At 37.9% G+C, this 24,727-nt stretch overlaps 1 protein-coding gene and 1 long non-coding RNA gene across 3 annotated transcripts in view; one reads left to right on the top strand and one right to left on the bottom strand.

Moving 5' to 3' along the window:
* Window positions 1–378: 378 nt before the first annotated feature.
* On the top strand, window positions 379–4,268 carry LOC310723388. The gene is made up of 2 exons (XR_014532664.1): window positions 379–3,249; window positions 3,406–4,268. It is a non-coding gene; the product is annotated as an uncharacterized lncRNA (long non-coding RNA).
* Window positions 4,269–4,295: 27 nt separating this feature from the next.
* erbb4b (erb-b2 receptor tyrosine kinase 4b) overlaps window positions 4,296–24,727 on the bottom strand; it is a 409,427-nt gene continuing 388,995 nt past the window's right edge. For both annotated transcript variants that reach the window (XM_083536260.1, XM_083536261.1), the window contains exons 22-27: window positions 24,284–24,359; window positions 23,561–23,707; window positions 20,921–21,018; window positions 18,143–18,313; window positions 10,122–10,437; window positions 4,296–7,552 (exon numbers count right to left, since the gene is read on the bottom strand). In XM_083536260.1, the coding sequence (XP_083392386.1) occupies window positions 6,867–7,552; window positions 10,122–10,437; window positions 18,143–18,313; window positions 20,921–21,018; window positions 23,561–23,707; window positions 24,284–24,359 (1,494 nt within the window). In that variant the 3' untranslated portion in view covers window positions 4,296–6,866. The remainder of the gene's footprint in view (window positions 7,553–10,121; window positions 10,438–18,142; window positions 18,314–20,920; window positions 21,019–23,560; window positions 23,708–24,283; window positions 24,360–24,727) is intronic.

Here is a 24,727-nt window from a genome sequence, read left to right as displayed (position 1 = left end):
GAACGAAGGAAATCGAAGGAAATCCTACCCCTCCACTTTGAGCAAGATCAAAGAGTAAGGAACACAAGGTCCACCAAGCTTGGGCTAAATACAGACACAAGGATCACATCAGGGTGGTATTTAAAAAATAATTATAATAAAATTTAAATAAAATTTAAAAAATACAAAGAAAAAAAATCCCTGCAAGCTCTACGAACAAAATAAGTGCTGCTCAAATTACATATATATATATATATATATATATATATATATATATATATATATATATATATATATATATATATATATATATATATACGTGGGTGTGTGTGTGTGTGTATGTGTGTGTGTGTGTGTATATATATATATATATATATATATATATATATATATAATCAAATAACCAACCCCACCCCCTTCCCCACAAATACACGCAATGTGGTTAAAGGAAACCAAGTGAAGAAAAAAAAAAAATCATCATATTAATAATAATAATAAAATCTGAACAGTCGAAAGGAGAATGAGTACCATCTATTTACAAATTCACCTGGCCAGTTCAACAATCTATAAAAATACTATTCACATTTTTTTCGGTTAACAGTAGTAAAATCACGAGGAACGACCATTGTGAAGTGTTTTTTTTTTTTTTTTTTTTTTATGATTATTGTAATTATTTTGCAGATAAGGACGATGTTGCCTTCCCTTCACTGGGTGAATATAAAACGGATGATGGATATGTAAACTGTGCTTTCTCTCTCTGCCTTTTTTCTTTCTTTCCTTCTTTCTCTGGACTTTCCGGTCACTTAGACGTAATAGAAATATATGACTTTAGATATATGCGAAAGACATTAAAAGATAAACCACTGCCCAAAACACAAACCCTATACTTCTCAAATTTCCCATATTAAAATATCAATATAGCTGCAAGATACCACGCCTGTCAAAAGTGTGGAAACACCAGGTCTTTTGTGGTTTTTCAAACACATGCATGTTCCTCTTTTTTGTGAATAAAACTCGCTAAAAGGCAAAAACATACACAAGAATTGGACAGTGAATGACTGGTAGAAAGTTTTGTTGAGGCCATATTTGACATTTTGGTCTCTAACAGAAGAACTTGTGTAAGATGAACAACAGAAGAAAAAATGTTAGCAGACTGCCCTCACCATCACAGTCAAACATGGAGGTGGAAGATTAATGGTTTGGGGATGTTTTGGAGCAGGGAAAGTTGGAGATTTATTTCAAAAATTTAAAGAATCCTAAACCAACAGGACTCCCATTCCATACTTCAACACCATACAATTATGTCTGGCCTGGTGCTCATTGGAACCGAAGCGATCATGTTCTGTCAGCATTATTTAAAGAGCAAAGAGTCATCTGAGGTGATATCTATCACGGAACGACCCAGTACCCACACCTAAATCCTAATGAAGTGCTCTGGGATGAATTGGATCACTAGAAAGTAGCATATTTTAGCTGAAGGTTTGGAGAAACAAACTCTCCGGATGCCGACAAAGTATTAAAGATGTTATACATGTCGAGGGAGGATTTTTCAATGTAAACAAAGTCCAACATCTGGACATTTATACAGTATATTTAGTTGGTCAAATGAAATATTCATACCATAAATGATCTTTTGTTTCATTAACAAAATAAATATGCATGTGTCTCTTAAAAACCTTAAAAGACTAGATGTTTCCTCACTTTTGACAGACACTGTATAAAATAGTACTTATAATAATTATTTATTAATGAATATATAATTATTACTAGATTTCATACCTCCTGATTTAATCTCTCGCTTTCTGCTTGTCCAACTGCTTATATCATTTGATTATGTACTTTTGTGAGTGAAGTGTTCTCCGTAATTAACAAGCAGTGTACCTACAGGTGTTACCTTCAAGCATAAAAAAAGTAAAAGAAAAAAAAAAAAACCTTCACATTATGTTCATCTCTAATTAGCAGGAAACCTCCAGACATTTACAAATAGGTCACATTTCAAACAGTTTGCTTGCACATAATTAAAAAAACAAAGCAAAAAAAAAAACATGAGGTTATTGAGATATACGTATTTATAATCACGTTTGTGAGTGTCCTTTCCTTCCGTTACATGTGTGGCAGCAGGGGAAAACCCGCCATAAAAGTGGTCAAGATCAGGGTTAGGGTTAGGGTTAGATGTTGGAGTTTGGATGGGAAGGTTGTGAGATCAAATCCCAGCATCACCAGGGTGCCATTGCTGGGCCTTTGCGCAAGGCCCTTAAGTCTCAACTGCTGATGTCTCTAATGAGGTAATTGTAAGTCGCTCTGGATAAGAGTGTCTATTAAATGCGATAAATATAAAGTAAAAGTAGCTGTGGCAAAATTCAAGGACATACCAGCTACCAGTTGTTTGCCAGTGAGGTACACTTTGGCATAAATAAGTAATATAATTAGTTAAATTAGTTAAATGTGGACAATATTATAATTATAAGTGATTATTAAAGCTTGGTTCTTGCCTAAAATCCTGCTAGCTAAGGTGATGTCTTGCTATTTAGGACTAATGTCTTCCTAGGTTAGTCTGATTTTCTGTTAGCTAAGATGATTTCTTGCTAGTTAAGGCAAATTTCTTGCTACCTAATGTTGATTCCTTGCTAGTTCAGAGTTTGTTTGTTTTTTTTCAGAGTAACTTCTCCTTAGCTGAGACTGATGCCTGTTAAGGTGGTTTGTGACATTGTCCATTTTTGTCCATCAGTGCTAGACAAAATCTCATCAGAAGGTCAGAAGTTTAAATTTAAGAACCACCAAGCTGGGCCCTTGAGCAAGGCCTTTAACCACCAAGTGTTTAGTGAATAATTGAGATAATTATAAGTCGCTGTACATGCTATAAATGCCATTTCTTGGTAGCTAAGATTCATTTCTTGCCGGCTAAGCAGGATTTCTTGCTAGGTAAGGATATTTTTGTGAGCTAATAATAATGACTTTTTAAGAGCAAGATCGCTGAAGGTGAATGCTTTTGCTAGCAAATTGCTTTTATCAATTTGGATACATTTTATACTCTATAAAAATGGACATTAGCATGATTAATTTAATATGCAATTAAAATTTGTTTTCAATGCTCCTGAGCCTACAATGCCAAATCATCATCCAAAGAATTGTGCACACTCTCTGCACAGACAACAGCCAATAAAGGTTTAAATGTCAATTTAAAGAAATGATGAACAAGGAATATGCTCAATGTTTACTCAAGAAACTATTGAATCATGTGTGATAAGACTGATACTAATGAAGATCCTGGTAATTAAATTATTCATATTTTAAACAGTCTTCCCGTGGGCTCACCACCTGCAGGAGGGACCGTAAGGGACGGTGCTGTGAGGATAGGGCAGCAGTCGAAGGCGGGGGCCTGCTTAGACTGCTGTCCCAGCGACCCGAATTACAGATAAGCGGAAGGAAATGAATGAATGAATATTTTAAACAGTAATGCTCTGCCTCAAGAAGAAGAAGTAGTTAGAAATGTAGAGACACACGGGCGTCTTTCAGTAAAGTTAGAATGAAGTGAGTTCATTAAAATTAGTTTTGTAACCATGTCACCAGTCTTCCCAGGCTGCCACACAAAATATGTTTTAGTTTTGAGTCCCCTAGCTTTAAGGTTTTTATAGAAGTTTGTTTCTCCTTCAGTGTTTTGGTCTAGACATTCTTGGAGATGTCCCAGTGTTTGCTAAATCAATACACTCCAAGGACTCCCTCCTCTATAGCTGCTGTAAATGTAATACATGGTACAAAGCATTTCAGTGATTTGTGAAATGTGACGTGGGAAAAGAAAAGTGTCTAGCTTTAATATATGCCTATAACTCTAAATATTAAGTAAAGGAACTTTAAACTTTTAGCTTTTTTACTTATTTAATCATCTATATGCTTGGATCACATTTTCCCTTAAATTGGATTAACTATAAACCATTGACATGTTCAGAAGTAGCATCTTCATCCAGCTTAGATGTTCCCATCACATCCCATTTATGAGAAGATTAACCCCTTCCAGCTCAGTTCAGTTCCCCAGCAGTAATTATGCACATAACTAGAGTATCATCTGGCCTTGGTTCAGCTTGGCACGGTCCATGGTCATTACATTAAGCTATTGACATGAGCTAAAAAAAAATAACAGATTCAACTATGAGATTTATCCTGCACTGGTTATTTATATCTGTTTTAGATGTTCGTTATAGAATAATAAAAAAAAAATCTATTTTGACCTAAATCAGATACCTTTGGGATATGTAGTACAGCAAGTTGGTGTTTGTTTGTTTTTTACAAAACATTTTTTCACCCGGAGATCAACGAAATGACTTTTTAAAGCAAACAATAGTGAATTAAAAAAGAATTATACACTTTATAGACACAAGTTTGTGGATACCTGACCATGTGCTTTTTCAACAATAATAATCTCCACTCTTCTGGGAAGATTTTAGCTTTTGGAGGGTGGATGTGGAGATTTGTGCTCAGTAGTAAAGTCAGATACTGATGTAGCAGAGGTGGGAAAGTATCCTTGGGTGAGGTCAGAGCTCCATTTTTTGTTCAATCCACACCAACTCAAGTAAATCATACCTTCACAGAGCTTTTGCTGGAACAGTTTTGGAACTCCTAGTTGAAGTGAAGGGAAAATGTTATGCCTCTGCATCCAAAGACATCTTAAAGATGTATTTAAGAAAAGAAGAAGGAACTAATATGGTTGGAAAACAAGTAGGTGGTAGCCTAGTGGCTAAGGCATTGGACTTTGGATCAGAAGGTCATGAGTTCCAATCCCAGCCACCCCAAGTTGCCACTCCTGAGGCTCTGAGCAAGGCCCTTAACCCCATATCTGCTCAGTTTAAGAATGAGATAAATGTTATTTACTCTGGATAAGGGCACCGATCAAATGCTGCAAACGAAAAGTCAGGTGTCCCATTACTTTTGTTTATAGAGTATATATACTGTATTTATAAACGGTACAGTATGCAATTAGTGCCCATCTCAGTTCCACTTTAGGGACTAGCCAGAATTGATGACACACACACAAACACACATACAAAAAGAATGAAAACGTATTGAAAACGGCTTCAGCTACATCATCAGTGTGTTAAGCCTAAAGTGGTCTTAAGAGAAATGTCAATAAAACCCAACTGAAAAAAAAAACAAATTCTCTTGAACTGTAGTTAATCTGTGGGTAAAAAAACATTGGTACCAGATCTTAAAACCTTTATATAATATTAAAACAAAATTGTAGCCAAGTTACAAAGCACAACCCACACAAAGCTGGCTGGCTTTCTTTTTACTGGTACAACAAAATGAATCAAATGGATGAGTCAAATATTTAGCAGTCTTAGCGTTCGGAAAGAGAGAAAGAGATGTTATTTGACAGTGCCAGACCATTAAGTGCTTTTAAAACCTACAAAGGAGACAAGCCAGGGGCCCTCCATTAGCAGCAAACATAATGCCTGGCAGTGTTCAAATCTACACATCATCCTGGCCTTGGATACTTGGTCAAACATGACCTCTCTGGCTGTGTGACATTTTTCAATTTGTTCTCCAACGGTATGGGAAACATAATATCTTATAATACAAACCTAGAAAGTTGCAGGAAGTGCAACTTTAGTATTTTCATGTTTCTGAAGACATGTCCAAAGGGAGAAAACCAATACCAAGAACATAAGTCTCTGGCCCAGTTGTTGAATATTAGTTTTTTTTTTCCTATTTGGCACAAGGACTTTTTTTTGGTGACTTGTTCCTCCTGATGCTCTTCTGCTTCACTATTAATTGTGCCAGCTCAAGCGTTTCCTATCGGCAGCAAGACCCAGTGTACCACTCGCTGTCCCTTGTTTGATGGAATATCACCCCTCATATCTCAAACTGTAGTGTTCCAGCCAGCAACAAAAGGTCAGTTTTGGCCAAGAGGTTTGTATCGCCCATTCTCGATATGCCTCAGTCATTATTATCAGGCATTTAAGATTTGTGCAGTCTATATAGTGTTTTTTATTACCTCTGTGGGTGCAGTCCATTATCACAACTGGTGCTTTGTTGTGTGACAACTGCTGCTGTGTGATTGGGGGGAAAAATCAATTCTGGCTGGATTGACAAAGAAAAAAAAAATCTGCAGCAGACTATTGAACCTATCTTCATTTATGAACAATAGACTCTGCAGGAGCCATACGATCTTCTCTGTATCACGCCATCTTTTCCAATGTGTATGTGTGCTTGAGACATACAGGGTTTGCACTGGCACTTTATGGTCCCGTCATTAGTTCATCGGACATTTGGGGTGATGAATTATTTACTTAAGAAAGGCAGTGACTATAGGGAAATAAATGGAACGATGAAGATGACCCTTTCCCAACACCCGACTGTGTTTTTGACGGATTTAGGGAGTAATTACTAGGGTTGTAGCAATGCACAAAAGGGCCGACTTGCTTGCTGCTTGGTGCTGTTGTAGTTTCAGTATCATTAAAAATGTCCACAGTGTGGCAGTAGATTTGTAGTCAAAGAACTATTTGTAAATGTTCACTTGCCTACCAAGCCTAAATAGTGTCTCCAGACCAATTTCAGCATGATGCAAGTAGACAATCTGGCGTTGCAGAGGAAAGGTGTATCTCTTGCCAAGGGAATACAAAGTCCATGTTGCCAACATCACTGTGGCAAGTGTTTGTGATGAGAAAAACAAGGAGGGGGATTGACTGACATGGTTGTCTTTCATCTGTCTTGTTTAGAGAAACACCATCTGGATGCTAATTAAGCATGAAATACAGTCAGGAGGGGAGGAGAGGAGGGGAAGGGAGGAGGACTGGTACTGGTGTAAGATCCAGGGCGAAAGGAAACGTGAAATGCCTTCTTCCTCTGATTCTCCCTTTAGTTTCCGCTTTCTTTCTTTTGCCCTCTTGGGGTTACACCACTGTGTTCCTCTGGCGGTAGGGTGGCGGTGGAAGAACGGTGCCTGTTTTCAGGGCGTACTCTGTCAGGTACTCCTGGTTTTCAGCTACGGCAGGCCGAATGCGTCCATTCTGCCTGTAGAAGAAGCGTGTGCTGCAGTCCTGCAAGACCTCTTGCCCGTGTAGTGTTGCCTTGGGTGGAAGACTGTGCTGCCAGTATTCAGGGTTGTCAAAGGTCTTTTTGGGTTTTTTGTCCGCTACAACTGTGCCAGTGTGAGCAGGGTGGAGGGTATGTGATGCATGGAGGGTGTGGCCCGAAAGTGAAGGATGGAGAGCGTGGCCTGAAAGGGTGGGTATACCAGACTGAGTGGAGTAAATGGTCTGTGCCGGGATGTGGCCATGCCCTGACGGGGCACTGTGGGATGGGTGACTTTTCTGGGCCACATTTTGGCCACTGGCCATACCAGGGTTACCCAATGCCACCGTTGTATGAGCCACAGGAATTCCATTCTTACGCAGGGTTTCTGAATTCTTCTCTCCAGTGTTGTGGAAGGTGTTGAGATACAGTGGATCGTTAACATATTCATCCTCCAGCTTAGGTTGGCCATTGGAGCTCGAATGGTGGCCCTGTTCTAGATTATGAACTTCTCCGTTTCTACGGCGTGTCACAAACGGGTTCTCCTCGACAGGGTTCAGATAATCTACCAGAAGAAAAGAGTAGAGAACAAAAGAGTTCTATGAAAAAGAATTCAAAAGTTACGGCGATATCAAACATTTATCTTTCACATATTTTCCTCCCACACACTGCCTAATGTTTATGCTGTGGGCTTTATATCTGATCTTTATGACATCAATCCCAGTCATAAGACATGAATTATCGAACTCGAGCACCTCTCCCGGTTTCCAGAATTAACTTGAACTGAAAAACAGACAGTACGTAAAAATTGTTAACTAGCAAAAATATATAAAAAAAAAAATAGCACATATCATGGGCCAGGCATTGCAATCACTGTAGAATAATATTCAGTTTCTATATAGATATTATTTTGATAAGTGAAAAATTCTAAATCTGGTAATCCAAATCTCAAAGATAGACTTGACACAATTCATTAATGAAAACTAAAATAATTACCACAATATTCAGTTAACGTTAGCTAAGAAGAGCCTTAATTAAATTATTTTCTTTGCATATGCCAAAGATGTTAGGAAACTGGGGTCAGAATGCAGTGTCAGCCATAATACAGCACCCCTGGAGTACACAGGGTAAGAACCTTGTGCAAGGGCCCAAGAGTGCCAGCTTGGTGATACCAGGGCTTAAACCCCCAACCTACAGATCAGTACCCCAGATCCTTAACCACTGAGCTACCGCCTCCCCCTTAAGATTCTTTTAATTTATTTGTATTCATTGTTATTCCTTTTAACAATAGACTTTACCTCAAAGCAGCTTTACAGACCTAAAGAGCCAATAAAATAATGTATAAGTGAGCCAGTGGTGACTGTGGCAAGGAAAAACTCCCTGAGATGGCATGAGGAAGAAACCTTGAGACAAAACAGACTCAAAAGAGAACCCATCCTCATCCTTAACACCAAATGTCCATTCATCACAGTTCCAAAGCCTCATGGGTAACAGAAAAAAAGTGGCAGGGAAAAGGGACAGAACCGAACTTTGTGTGCAAAAGAGCATTTCTTAAAAAAAAAAAAAGCAACCTTATATTAAACCATGAAATGCTTTTCTTCACATATTTTAGGTTGTTGAGAAGTTGAGGTCAAACTAAGGGTTAGTTATTGAATGGCAGAGAAATTTGGCCTTAGGGCTTTTTAGTACTACAACCTTTTGATTTGTCACAAAGAACCTTTACTATTGTGCTATCACTGGTTAGGGGATGCTGGGGTCAGAGTGTAAGGTCAACTATCATATGCATTTTAACAGCATTAAGAATTATATTTAAGACCTATATCACATTACAAAAACGCACACAGATGTGTTGTAAGCAACCAGCCTTATCAAAAACAAATTTTTTTAAAGCCAAGTATCACTACATTTGTTAAAAAATAAAATCTGTTTAACGTCTGTAATACAATCCACAATAAATATGAGATTTGCACCAATAACAGAAAACTGTTGCATGTTGATCTCATTTGTAGTTGTAATACAGCGAATTATGTTTGAACTAGCGAAAGAAAGAAATACAAACCAAGGAAACAAACAAAGAAATTCTACTTATGTACTTGCAAATTTGCAAATTTGGAAATTAAAGACCTGTTTAAAATTAATAAAAAAAAATAGAACAGCAGATTTGAGATTTTTAAAGGCCTAAAACTTTTTTAAAAAGGTTTAAAAATTGTAAAATAAAAAAAAGTTTTTTACTTTTTAAGTGACTTACAGGAAACCCTGTAAGTCTATAAACATATGAAAAAAGAAACATTTAATTTTTCGGTAGAATCTTCTTTTATACTCTTTTTAACAGGGTGATGCAGGCAAACTGGAAATTTTGGAACTAGGAGTTGGCAACCGTGGGGTATCGGGAATTGTTTGGAACCAGTGTGAGCTCATTTAGAAGCCATTGCCATTAGTTATAATAGAGCAGTGGTGAAAGTGATAAAATAGTAATAGTGTGAGTGCTGTGTAAAGGGAATGCCATTGTGAGTAACCCTCGCCACTCCATTCCACAACATGCATCACAACTGTATTGAGCTGTTTCTTAAAAATGATGCCCCCATGTTGTAATGACATGAGCAGACGGGACTCCACCGCTCCATAATAACGAAAGACAAGGGTTTCTACACGAGCTTGCACTGGTTCCAAACAATTGCCGATGCCTCAGGGTCACCAAATTCCTAATTCCAAAATTTCCCATTTTCTGTGCCACCCTGTATATGGTAATCATAGACTTTTCTTGGTCTCCCCATTGTAGATGTGTAACAATCAATATACTGTAACGTTCAAATTACAGTTTAGCTTACACGGGTCGTGTTGGTTTTTGCATATCCCAAATTGTTTTGCTGGATGCTGGAGTCAGAATGAAGGGTCAACCAAGAATCAGAACAGATTAACAGCCTTGCACAAGGGTCCAACTGGGCTTGAACTCTCTGCCTTAAGATCAGCAACCCAGCAAGTAAATAATGATTATCAAGTGAGGATATTAAGGTATAGAATCACTTGATTATTTGCTAGAATCTCAATACTCTGCTTGGGAACTATGGCCCTTGGTCTCCCCATTGGCAAATTATAACAATTTATACAGATTACAGAAAGCTACGGTGTTGTACCTATGGGTTTCTTCTCCTTCTTAGTAGTCATGTATCCATCCTGGTCTTTATCTGCTCTCCCTGCTCGTTCACTCAGCAGCAGTGTTGGCTCGGTACTGTATCGCTGAGCACTGCTTTCCTCTCCAGGCCGGACTCGTGGAGATGCTTGTTTTCTCAAGGTGCCATTGCAACGCAAGTCTTCAGTGACTCCTGCTGCACCCTGCTGAGGCTCTTGAGAGGAGCAGGATGGGGTTAAAGAAGACATAGCTACCACTCGTGGTATAGTGGCCATCATCGCCTCCATACCAAAGCCGCCATCCTGATAGGCAAACTGATTCTGCAGAAACAGAGGTATTTTTTTTTTTTACTTACAAACAACAGAATGTTTAATGATAACAGAATGAAGATGTCTGCTTCTTGATTGCTCTTACAATAGTAGGGTTCCACAGTGGCATAATTGTTTTACATTAAATGTGCTAAGCAGTTATTATGAAAATATGGCATTGTGGACCTAATCAAAAAGGTCAGGTTATGTTTTAGACACATTTCCCTCAATGGCCTCCATTCATCCTGTCCCAGATCGCTTAATGCAGTACTCTCATTACTTATTCCTTTGTAAATCAACAATCTTTCCCATTTCGTAGTCCCATATCTGTACTACTTTGAAAGCTTTCAATGGATAATTTCTCTAATTAGGCATTAATCACTGAGTGTAAGGGGTGTGATGGGAATTCTGCCTCTTTCAGTGAGTAATATAGTAATAAACATTTATACTTCCAGACCACTCCCAAACCACTCACTACTTATTATGTGGGCAGGTTTTCAATATTAGGTTTGCAAGTGTTCATTCTTTTCTTTTTTTTTTTTCTTTTTACTGCGCATATAATCATTTAATAATATCGTATACAATGCCCTAAAAATATTGCAGGACATTTCTGAAATATATTTTTATCATTATTGTAGAAATCAGAAAAGCATTAAAGGTTATTTCATGTGTCTCTTCTTTTTTTTTTGGCATATCTAAGCACTTACTGGAGAAGAGTGACTGACTAAATGAATGTTTGCAAAAAAAAAAAAAAGAAAAGAAAATGCCCAAGCTCTCTTAAAAGCCCATTTTGTTGAACTAAGCGCATCACTCCCGGCGTATTCACCTGTTCCTATGGATGTGCGCGTATCATTTTAGCAAAATGAGCCAATAGAAGTTTGTACAACATCTGTGAGATGAGCCTATATAACACAATACAAAAAAAAACTGTAACCAGTCATAAACAGCCGGTGCACCAATTAGTTCAAATGGCATTACAGCAAATTGCAATTCATGACAATGGGCAACTTGTGGCTCTTAATTTACCATTAAGTAATTTCACTGATAAAAGAACAAAATGAATTCCCGTAATAAGGCATTGTCTATAATGTAATTAGTACCTCTTTCTGAATATAGTACAGCTGGACCTGGCTATAAAAAAAGAAAGAAAAAGCAGCTTTCAAAGAATTTGCCAGAAAGCTGCTTAAGACTTAATATTCTGATCGGCTTTGTACGTTTCAGCTCCGTTTTGTTTTCCCTGAGCAGAGTTTAGTCAGCGAACTCCGATGGAATAGACGTCTGTCATGTTCCACAGCGGCTCCGGAGAATTGATATCTCTCATTGATATTCATTGTGCTATGCTTTTGCCTTCTATTCCCACCCAGAGAAAAACAAAACAGCCAGTAGAATATAAAATAGGGGGGGATAATAAAAGGGGAGCTGGCCTTTAGGTTTACGAGAAACACATAAAACGAAACACATAAAATGTTTGTAAAATAAGATTGGAAATTGTTTTTGAACATTGTCTTCCACGTTTAGTCCCGATTTCTCCATCTTCATTCTTCTGGAAAGATGTTCCACTAGATTTTGGAGTGTACTTGTTGAGATTTGTGCTCCTTCAGCTACAAGGGTTTAAATAATGCCAAACACTGATGTAGGTGAGGTGAGGAGGCCTGGGGTGCAGTCAGTCAGGAGATGCTCTGACCCAGTCGTCTAGCTCTCACAATTTGGCCCTTTGCAAACTTGCTCGAATCTTTATGTTCACCCATTTTTCCTGCTTCTAACACATGAACTTTGAAAACAAAATGTTTACTCGCTGCATAATATATTTTACACACTAACAGGTGCCATGATAAAGAGATAATCAGTGTTATTCACTTACTCTTATTTCGTCTGCTCCCATTAGAGGTCGCAGGAGCAAATTTTCTGTCTCCATACTAATCTGTCCTCTACATCTGCCTCTTTTAAACCAACGACCTGCATGTCTTCCCTCACCACATACATAAACCTCCTTCTTGGTCTTCCTCTTTTCCTCCTTCCTGGTGGCTCCATCCTCAGCATTCTCCTACTGATATACCTCTGCACATGTTCAACCCATCTTAATCTCGCCTTCCTCACCTTGTCTCCAAAACAACCTACATGCCCTGTTCCTCTAATGAACTCGTTTCTAATCCTGTCCATCCTCATCACTCCCAAGTGACCTCAACATCTTCAGCTCTGCTACCTCCAGCTCCACCTCCTGTCTTTTACTAAATGCCACTGTCTCTAAACCATACAACATCGCAGGTCTCACCACAGTCCTATAAACTTTCCCTTTCACTCTTGCAGATACTCTTCTATCACAAATCTCTCAGTGTTATTCACTCACAGCTCATAATGTTATGCCTGGTTGGTTTATATGGCATCATGGAGCTGACTTTGTGCATAGGAACTTTGTCATACTGGAGCAGGTTTGAGTCACCTAGTTGAGGGTAAGGCAAAATGTAATACTACCGCATTGAAATACACTGAATTTAAATGTGGGGAAGTGGCAGCTCAGAGGTTAAGATGTTCTGATCAGAAGGTCATGAGTTCAGCTCTTAGTTGTTGAAGCATTGGACCTTTTATCCAAAAGTCATGAGTTCAAATCCCAGCCACACTAAGCTGCCACTCCTGGGCCCCTGAGGAAGGCCCTTAAGTTCAATTGTATTAATTAGATAAATCTAAGTCACTCTGGATAAGCCCGTAAATGTTGTGGTGTGGTTAAACTTTTAGAAAGATAACACATTGTGTGTGTGTGTTTGTGTGTGGTCTTGAACTTACATTTATGGCATTTGATAGCTGCTCTTATCTTACTATCTTAATGATCTCATTCATACAACTAAGCAGTTGATGGTGACTTGCTCAAAGGCCCAGCAGCTGCAGCTTAGTGTTGCAGGGATTTGAACTCACAACCTTCTGATCAAAAGTCCAAGTCCAGTTTTTTTGGTCAAAGTAGTTAAAATATGTAATACTTTACACTTCTAATGACTCTTTTGTAGTTTATACACATTTACAAATCAGTACATATCCACATTATATGCCTTAGGGGTAAAATAGTTATCAAAAAGTGTTCTTTAACTGTTCTTGTCAGCATATAATTTTTATAAATAAAAATAAAAACATGAAGAATGCCAATTCATACCTATTTGCCTTGCAAACAAAATTTCTCCAATGATGCTGCCTTTTCTTGACATCCTTGAAATTCCTATTTGCCTTCAAAAAGGTTTCTGTCAAGTCTTGTTTCTAATAATTGCCATCATATATTAGGCATGCAAATATTTCTTAATTGTTCCATCTGATCAAGTTTTTTGGTTGCTTGGCCAGTGTGGATTGGGTCATTATGTTTTATGAAACCATCAAGCTGGAGCTATTTTGATTTTGGTGCACTGTTTGGGGAAATCAATCCTTTCCTTAGTCGTAAACAATCTTCTGTTGAATTAATACATCTGTTTTACGTACCTAATTTGAGCTTTTGACTCATAAACTCATATATATTTGTTCTTTTGTACGTTCAGAGATCTGTATAGAGCCCTAGCAATAAAAAAGGACAGGTTTTGGCGCAATGGTGGACTCTGGTCTATTTAACAGATTTAAACAGCCTCTCATGGTGAAATTGCATCCGGATTTAATTACAAATGTGGAAAAATGTGTTGCTGAGACACTAAATTAGATGCTATCATCCATACTTTTTTGCTATAGTTCCAGTTATGTTTTTTTCAGTCTCTCAGCAGACACTTTTCAACTTGTCATGCTTTGTTTATTCTAACTGAACAGTTATGCTTGTTTGGGCTGAAGACAGACAGTGAAGGCCAAAGATTGATGCTGTTCAACACTCGCCGTATGCTTTTACAAAAACGATCGCATCCAAACACAATCGTACTGTAGATGAATGTTAATGCATTGCTCTGCGTTTATTTGTGCACATCAAGTCATCGATGATTAAAATCAGTAGAAGCTAGAAACCTAAAAAAAAATTATTACAAATGAACAAATTTAGTTTTATTCAATTCAGTTCCTATTTTTTTTCCTGTGATTGCATGAGGAAGAAACCTCCTCCTTCTTCTTCTTCTTCTTCTTCTTCTTCTTCTTCTTCTTCTTCTTCTTCTTCTTCTTCTTCTTCTTCTTCTTTTTCTTCCAGGTTCTCCCATTTGGGGGTCACCACAGCAGATCATCCTTCTCTATACTCCACTGTCCTCTACATCTGCCTCTTTCAATCCAACTACCTGCAAGTCTTCCCTCACCACATCCATAAACCTCCTCCTTGGACTTCCTCTTTTTCTCCTTCCTGGTGGCTCCATCCTCAGCATTCTCCTACTGATATACCCCATGTCCCTCCTCTGCACACGTCCAAACCATCTCAATCACACCTCCCTCACCTTGTCTTCAAAACGTCCTACATGCGCTGTCCCTCTAATAAACTTATTTCTAATCCTGGAGGAAGAAACCTCATTATTTCTTTTAATGTTTTCCCTTTTTTTTTTCCTTCTCCTTAAAGTTTTTTTATGGTTTAATGTTTATCATTTGCTGTATTTTGCCTGTAGCCTCACTTAAGCATTTTATAGTATAAACTGACACTGACATCTGTACATATGACAAATAAAATGTGACGCTTTAGACGTTAAGAGGACTCAAAAAAGAAACCCATTCTCATCTCCAACACCAAAATGTCTATTCATTACAGTTTTATCATTGTTCAAAGTGAACTGTTCAGTGATTAAATCCAAAACACTTTTATGCAAAATGTGGTCCTGAGACATTGTAGTAGATGTTGATTTCAACCGTCACACATGCATCAAATGACAGTATCCCTTTTTTTTTGTGGGGGAGAAAAAAATGCTGTTAAGAGTTAATAATCCAACAGCATTGGGGTGCAAAGCAAACACTCAGCTGCCACTTGCTGTGTATAAGCAAACATCCCCTTTCGCTTGTGTGAGGACCCTGCTATTTACACAGACTGGCCTTCGTAATGAAAGTGCCACCAGTGACGCATCCTGGGAAATGGCGTAGGGAGTACATCTCCTCCGAGAAATGGAACGCTCCTATTTTCAGTACGCTTAAAAGGCAGCTATCGATATCTGCTCGAGTGTGATTGCTTTCACAAGCCCAAAAGGTCACCGTGAGCAAATGCTATTTGTTTTTTCCATCTTCCACTGACTTTTTATGGCTGTGGTCACTTCGGAAAGTTTCGTTACATAACCTTGCAGTCAATCCTATCAGATCTCGAAGGTAATCCAAAGAACAAAATAGTTTTATATCAAAGAATTAAAAAGAAATGGCTTCAAGAATTTATTGTGTACGTTAATGATCAACAACACAATCAAATTAATGATCAGCAAATCAAGCATTCTTCTGAAAAATGTGAATGAAGGACTCCGTCATTATGTTATTGTTATTTTTCGAATGTATTTTTTTTACTTTTTTCTTTAGATTGAATGGGAAGATTCATGAATTTTGGATTCTCTTTTTAGTTTTCTTTTATTCAAATTGGACAAAAGTCTCATATAAGAGTTTGACCTAAAAGAAAAAGAGCCAATAAAAACACCATAAGTAAATATTATTTGTTTTTTTGTTTTTCTTTTCCCTCTTTTGATGACTTTATTTTTTTTTAAATAGCCATGGTCACTTCGGAAATTTTCAATACATAATCATGCAGTCAATTCTACCAGATCTAAAAAAAAAAACCACATACAATTTATTCTTTTATCAAAAGAATCAATTCTATAAATATTATATAAATTAATAAAAAAAAAAAGATTCAAGACTTCATTGTGGGTGCTGGTAAAAATATGATCCACAATATCAATTCATAATCATCAAATCAAACATTCTTCTAAAAAATGTAAGCGAAGAAGGTCTCAGTCATGTTAATATTACTTTTCTAATACTTTTTTTTTACTTATTTATTTAGATTGAATGCGATGATTAATGGTTTGGGATTTTCCTTCAAGTTTCCTTTATTAACATTGAATAAAGTCATGATCTTTTCTAAAAAAAAAAAAAATGAAAAAAAAAAAAATAGTTCATAGCTGAAGCAAGCCATAAATATGATTCAGTAAGAATCCTGCAGAGAATAAACTAGAGTCTAAAGACGATAAGATTTCATGTCTATCTTACCTGACAACGAAATCCACCAGATCAGCACAATATGTTTGTGCTCGAAGCATTTCCTTGCTTTTCGACTCAAATGATTTCCTCAAAATAGATTACATGTCATGGATCTTCAGTCACAAGTTCAAGAGCAAGGGATGACATTCAGAGCAATCTAAAAGTGAACACCCAAGAAATAAGAAATCCAATATGTCTTTCAATATTATTAAGCTCTTCTCCCATGGTGAAGCATGGTGCTGGAAGCATTGTGTTGTCTAGAAGCTTTTCATCAGCAGGGACTGGGAAACTTGTTATTGTACTTTGTCCACCACTGCACCTACATCAGTACCTGACTTTACTAACATCCTTGTGGCTGAATGAACACAAATCTCCTCAAGAACACAAGCACATTCCTTTTGTTTATATGCAACAAACTCGGTAATTCAATGGTATCACATTTAATCAAACTTTCACTTCAGGCAATAACAGTAGGATTCGGATCAAATACATGTAGTTATATGTCTGTCCCACTTCACAAGTTTCAGGCTATATTTGGAGACCACGCTAACTATATATACATGGAAATTAAATGTAGGCTAAATGTTAAAAGGAATACTAAACCAACATGGCTACCATTCCATACTTCAGCGCCATGCAATGCCGTCTGGACTGCGGGTCATTAGAACCAACTTAAAACAAAACAACACAATGACCCAATCCATACACATTAAAATGTAATGCAACATGTTCCCAGAAGAGTGGAGGTTATTCTAGCAGGAAAAGGGACTTAAATGTGGACTAGGATGTTGTGTGATCTGTTTTTCCTTTAACCTTGCCTTACCTTGTAGATAGAAATAGCAAACAAACATATTTGGGATCGGTAAACAGTTATATAAATAATTATCCGTCCACCTGACATCTCCATCACAAGGAACCCATTTCCGAATTCTATCCAGGCCAGGTAATTAAGCTGTGAATTCATTGATCTAATACATGTCCATGGCGAGCATGGCAGCCAAGCGTGCAATAAAATGCTAAAGACCTTTTAAACCATGCACACATTTTGCTAAATGATCCAAAACATGAATGTGTGGTTGAGCAAGGAAAGGGAAAAAAATAATTAAGAAGAATGACAAGAGGGAGAAAGAATTCGATAGCATGTCTGACCTCTTGTCCTTCTTTGTTTCGGTAAGAAAAAGTGCGAGATTTACATTTTGGAGAACACTCTGCATGCTCTGAAGGGTGCTACAAAACAGACATGATTGATTGTCTCCAAATTTGTAATGGAAGGAGAACGTGGCATGCTGCTACTCAAAGGGGCCAGTCAGAGGTTATTGGACAAAATAATGAGCGCTGACAGGTGACAGGAACGGGGAATTATAGAGGCTGTAAATCAATGTTAAAATGTGGGTTTGTGTCAGATTATTGTAATTTCTTTCCAGTAATGTATTGCTAAGCTGTTCAGCTAATATGCTAAAGTTCGCATAGACACACAGGCAAATAGGTGTTTTTTTTTTTTTTTTGGGGCTAATATTAGCCTATACACTGTATTGGATCTCAGTGGTGTCTTACAGTAGCCTTTCCATGAACCCCCACTACTCCTTCTAGCAGTGTGGTGTGTAAAACTCACTCGGTTGGAGTCGAGGCGTGAGCGAGTGGTGTAGGTAAGAGGCTGGATGTTAAAGGTGTGAGGCACCAGGTATTCTTCAGCATCCATCAGGTCCTCAAGCTCCTCCTCATCCAGCAGACTCTGGAAAAACTTACTGTCATTGGGGCTGGGTAGCTTCATCCGGTCATCACCCTGAAAAACATGAGCATTATCATTAGAGCTGTAGAGCATTCTGAGGGTTCAGGAACGTAAGCTCACAATGGCACTTTTAACATTGGACATTTTCACAAAGCAGATTTACAGAGATAAATAGGTTATAAAGTTGTGTAAAAGAATAAAAGGATGACCGCTCTGGTAAAACAAAACAAACGGACTGGACTAATGAGATCTTCAGAAATGCTTGTGTTTGCAGCACACTTTTTATATCAGGTAGGGTTAAAATATCATTGTCTTTTGTTGATATGGTTTATGGTTTGGTTACATGTCTAATGATTTCTCATGCATGCCCACTTACTCTGATATTAATCAGAGGAACAAGTTCATTGATTTCTCATAGGCAAGCCAAACTTTTTAGCTGGGGGGAGTTTAGTGGTTAAGGCATTGAACTTTGGATCTGAAGGTTGTGAGAAAATCTGAGCCAAACCAAGCTGCTATGGATCTGATCAAAATGTAATAGACTATTCAATTCATACTTAATGGTTTATCTCCAATGTATCTATCCAGTCTTTTAACACGCTACAATCCGTCACGCTCTTTGAGATCTCAAAACTCTGGACTTTTACTAGTTCCTAGAATAGCAAAGTCCACTAAAGGTGGTAGATCATTCTCACATTTAGCTCCTAAACTTTGGAATAGTCTTCCTGACAGTGTTCTGGGCTCAGACACACTCACCCAGTTTAAGTGCAGATTAAAAACGTATCTTTTTAGCAAAGCCTACACATAACACACATCACATATCATAACCTTGTGCTCCAGAACATCTGATCACATGCACATTATCAACTTGTGCTGTTAATATCATGAACAGCAGCTACGCTAATTTCTCTCCACTGCTTCTCTTTCTCTCCCCATCCCGAGGCATCCTGAGTTTGGCCAGCTCCAGTCACGGCATGAAGATTATAGACCTTTAAAGAAATAGATGCCGAACTCGCAAACTTCCCGTACCATCTAGAGACGTACCAGTGCCAATTGGATCCTATTTCATGTGTGGAGTTTAGACATTGGACCACCTGGAGTGTTTAAAGGCTCTGGCATGGAGAAGCTGGTGTTGGATCTGCGATGATCGCAAATGTTGAACTATTTTATGAGTTGCTCAGTAGCTCCTAGTTTTATAACCATAATGACTGTAAAAGAATGTAGAAAGAACATTACTTATAATCACACTTTGCAGTGCTCATGTTAGTTCTGACTCTCCAGTGTTCTGTATTGTTTAAAGACTATAAGCACACTTTTGATGTCACCCAAATGAGGATGGGTTCCCCTTTTGAGTCTGGTTCCTCTCAAGGTTTCTTCCTCATGACATCTAAGGCCACGGCTGCTCATCAGGGATAAATACACATCATTCACCTTAACTGTTGATTTCTGTAAAGCTGCTTTGAGACAATGTCTGTTGTGAAAAGTGCTATAGAAATAAACTTGACTTGATACTTTCGGATTTTGTAGGATCAGAGTCAGCTGTATGGTACAGTTGGTGTTAATGATCATTTGTGTCATGTCATGAACTAAAACAAAAACAGCTGCATAGGAGCTTCATACTGGTTAAAGAACAGCTAAACTCTGCTACCAAGGTGAGGTTGTGGAGGACAGTTCATACAAATGGTAAGACCGAGCACAGCAACAAGACTGAAGATACAGGGAGGGCCACGGAAACGTAGCCTGTCTCCGGCAATAGTATAACTAGATGTACGAGCAAGTGGATTGTTTTTATTCATTTACCCACAAGTTACAACAGATGCTGAAGGTGGTCCCCGTTCACGTCTATGCAACTTTGGGCACGTCTGAACATGTTGGTGGATACTGCTTGCAGCAACAGCTGCACATAGTGTTGTTTTTTTCTTGGGGTATTCCAGGATGTGTGGATTGTTGGTGTAGACTTTCTGCTTTAAATTTCCCCAAAGATAGAAATCTCCTGTGGACAAGTCTAGGGAATGTGGTGGCCATAACCCCTTGCTCACATCTGTGGCCACCCTGTAATTCTACTGCATCAGCAAAATGTCTTGCATTGTGCGGAAAGCCAGCTTTATGAAAGTATGCTTCACATGGGTTTGAGTGGAAGATCTCTTGCTATAGCGCTCCAAACTCAACCTCATTTTACACCTTTGGGATGAATTGGAACACTGCATGCACCCCAGGCCTTCTCACCTAATGCCATTTTTGCTAAATGAACCATTACCACATAGTATACCAATAGTTTGACAATATATTAAAGAAACCTATCGCATAATTTGCAATCGTGATAATCTTAAACCTCCTCTATCCCTTTGATCCTTACCTGACTTTTACAACAGTCTATTTTAAAATGTCCCAGTGTCTCGTCTGATTTGAAACATAAACCCTATTTGAGGAAACAGACACACTAAATCCCCTGCAGTTCCAAGGGATTGTCCTGAGATCAGATGTGATCTAACATAAGGAATGAGACCATCGATCCTCTGTTTCGTACTTAGGACTAGTCCATTTTCTTTCCTTTTATTACGCAACTCATGTGCTTCATATAAATATATAGGAAATTAATAAATGTTTTGAAAGGCTTATTTTAAATACAGTTTTTTATGTTTAGTGTCAGCATTTGTGCTTTACCTGGATGACGAGGTAGCGCTGGGGGTCACGGGCCATTCTGCAGAACTCTGCCGCCAGCTCCTTAAACTTCGGCCTGCTGTCCGCATCAATCATCCAGCCTGAAGCCCAAACACACAATACAGCACTGGTCTTGAGTTGATCTGGGGAACTTTCCACTGCACTGCATAATGCATCTATTTTTTTCTTTTCCTTTTTTTCCCCTTTCTTCTCAGCTTTCACCAGTATGAGCATCCTATAGTGTGTAACTACCACTGGAGGGCAAACGCTACTATAGGTTTTTGTACAAAATATTACTTCAGACTAAAAAACAGGTATACAAACCAACAAAAAACGAGTCATACAGAATAAAAAAGTAGGCATCAAGAGAATGCCAAGAGTGTGCAAAGCAGTAATCAAAGCAAAAGGTGGCTACTTTAAAGAACCTACAATATGACATTTTTCAGTTGTTTCACACTTTTTTGTTATGTATATAATTCCATATATAATTCCACGTGTTAATTCATAGTTTTGATGCCTTCAGTGTAAATCTACAATTTTCATAGTCATGAAAATAAAGAAAACTCTTTGAATGAGAAGGTGTGTCCAAACTTTTGGTCTGTACTATATATATTTTTTTATAATTTTTTTTTATAACTTTCTCTCAAAAAATTGTTTTAATAATTATTATAATGAAATATAAATAATAATAAAAAAAATTATAAAAAATACTTTTAGAAATTTAAAAACATTAAAATCTTTTGTTATATTATTTTATATATTTTTTTGTATAATATTTTAATTTTTTGTAATAAATTATACAACATTTTTTTCACTATAGTTTATAGTAAATTCTGTTTAATTTTTGCAGCCAGGTCTGTATATGTTGTTTTTTAATTTTGAGTAAAAGACAGGAGGTGGAGCTGGAGGTAGCAGAGCTGATATTGAGATTGTCGTTGGGAGTGACGAGGATGGAAAGGATTAAAATTAGTTTATTAGAGGGACAGCACATGTAGGACGTTTTGGAGACAAAGTTGAGGGAGGTGAGATTGAGATGGTTTGGACATGTGCAGAGGAGGGACATGGGGTATATCAGTAGGAGAATGCTGAGGATGGAGCCACCAGGAAGGAGTAAAAGAGGAAGACCAAGGAGGAGGTTTATGGATGTGGTGAGGGAAGACATGCAGGTAGTTGGTTTAAAAGAGTTTTAACATATGTATCTAATCTAATCTAATGTTCAACCCAACATCCAATCCTAACCTTAAAGTAAAACTGATACGATTATATTTATCACAAAATAAATTTGATTTCGGAATGTTTTAAAATGTTTTTAATTAAAGAATTATGTGTACAAATTACATAAGTAATACATTTTAAATAGAATGTATGACTTTTAAACTCCAATTTTACAGAAACGTGTCATTAAATCTTCCTCTAACTCTCACTTAATTTGCAAAGTGACCCAACATGATTTCGAAAATGAATACTGGGTGGAGTATTTTTATTTATTACACAAATACACTTCTTTTTCTCTTTCTTCTTCTGGTTGCCCCAACAGATCTCCATACCACCCCGAGCTCTACATCTGCCTCTTTCAAACAACCACCTGCATGTCTTTAATACAATAGACATAAATTTATCACATATACATTACAGCACAGTGAAATTTGTTTTTCGCATATCCCAGCTTGTTCGGAAGGTGGGGTCAGAGCACAGGGTCAGCCATGATACGGCGCCCATGGAGCCTTGCGAAAGGGCCCAATTTGTTCTTCGCATATCGCAGCTTGCTCGAAAGCTGGGGTTAGAGCACAGGGTCAGCAATGATACAGCGCCCCTGGAGCCTTGCGAAAGGGCCCAAGAGTGGCAGCTTGGTGATACCAAGGCTTGAACAGTAACCCAGCACCTTAACCACTTCCTCACTTTCTCAATTCCTCTACAGATATGCCCATGTCCCTCCTCTGATCATGAACAAATCATCTCAATCAATTCTCTCTGACCTTGTTTCTAAAACGTCCTGCACGGTCCATCTAATAAACTCATTTTAGAAGGTTCAGAAATACATATTACTCCAAAAAAAATCAACTATTAGTCCACACTCAAATTCAATACTAACTACTAATTTGGCATTACAGTAACCTAAGCCTGGCAGGATATATAATAAAATGAAGAGTGAACACTAAAGCGTTTCATCATGCAGAATATGATCATGCAGCAGATTTTTATGGAGCCCGGCAATGGTGTGTGACTGATGTGGGAATGTGAGAGACATAAACTGTGGGCTAGAGGTTACTGTGATGACCTTAGTAGTGTAATATGAGTTAGCAAGTGTATGTGTTTGTGTGGTTAAGCTACAGGTTCTCCATGGTTTCTTCTTCATCGCATTAGCGCCATGTGATCAACAAACGCCTAGAACTTTTGTATAGTGAAGTAAAAATACATTATATTCCACTGGTATAGAATTATGAATTAAAGAAATGTATCTATTCCATTATTTATTTTTCAGCTGTGTGTGTGTGTGTGTGTGTGTGTGTGTGTGTGTGTGTGTGTGTGTGTGTGTGTGTGTGTGTGTGTGCATGTGTGTGTGTTCTTGGGATTTGAAAGTAGCTGAAACATCCCAGAGACATCTGAGAAAAAGAAAAGAAGTGAGTAAAGGCGATAACGCACATTTCACCATGACCATGTAGACGTCGATGGTGCAGATGGGAGGCTGAGGGAGTCGTTCGCCTTTTTCCAGCAGGTCAGGAATCTCGCGTGTAGGAATTCCGTCGTACGGCTTTCCACCGAACGTCATAAGCTCCCAAATTGTCACTCCTGAAAGAAAACAAAAAAACGTGAATGTTAAAACCGTTCATGCAAACTGTGGGCTTGAACCTGAGCCATAGAACTTCAAAGCTGCTTTGAGACTATGTTCATTGTTGAAAGTGCTACACAAATGCAATTGAATTTAGGTGAATTTGAGTTGAATTCAATTTGAATTCAATCAAATTGAATCGATTTGTGACTAAATCTACCCTCTGACCATTTTTTTTAAAATACCCTAGTAACAGAATGATACCATGCTATTTTATACAATCGAATCTTACGGGTCAAACGGGACACATTTGTAATATTAGGCAGTGTGTAATGTCATAGCAAAAGTAGAAAACACACACACACACACACACACACACACACACTTAGGGAGTAAGAGAAGAAAGTTGCATATATAAAATAGAGTTATTACATTACACTAAATACATTACACTATACACTAAAAGCAGTTGCTCAGTGTACATATAAATTTGCCTTCATGGAGGTTCTAATGGCTTTTGACCTTCATTTGCTTGACTTGTTTACGCTGTAAACATACGGCAGATGATGATGATAGCCGATGTTTAAGATACTTACCGTAGCTCCAGACATCGCTCTGGTGAGTGAACTTCCTGTAGTGAATACACTCCAAAGCCATCCATTTAATAGGCATCTGGAAAGTAATGGGATCCATATTTAGCGAAATAGCAACTGAAAAACAGCATTATGGGTACTTAGGAACCGGTTTTCTATCCACAAGATGTGACTTTTCTGAGGATGGAAAAAACAAAAATTGCTGATTTGTATTTGTATTTATTTTAAATTTTGTTTAAAGAGTCACAGGAACTTTCTTAGGATTCTCTGCAAAACTTTAAAGTGCTGAAAAAAACGATATCTTTGGCGGAAACCAAACTAACCCTGAGTGAAGCATGGTAGGTAGCATCATGAAGATTTTTGGATACTTGATACTACTAGTTTCACCGGAACCAATATGGTGACCAACATGGTTTATCTAGAATTGTAACGTCTCTAGGTTACGAA

This window comes from Silurus aristotelis, assembly GCF_946808225.1.
Source record: "Silurus aristotelis genome assembly, chromosome: 3".
Taxonomy (NCBI): domain Eukaryota; kingdom Metazoa; phylum Chordata; class Actinopteri; order Siluriformes; family Siluridae; genus Silurus; species Silurus aristotelis.
This window is presented reverse-complemented; position numbering and strand designations above follow the sequence as displayed.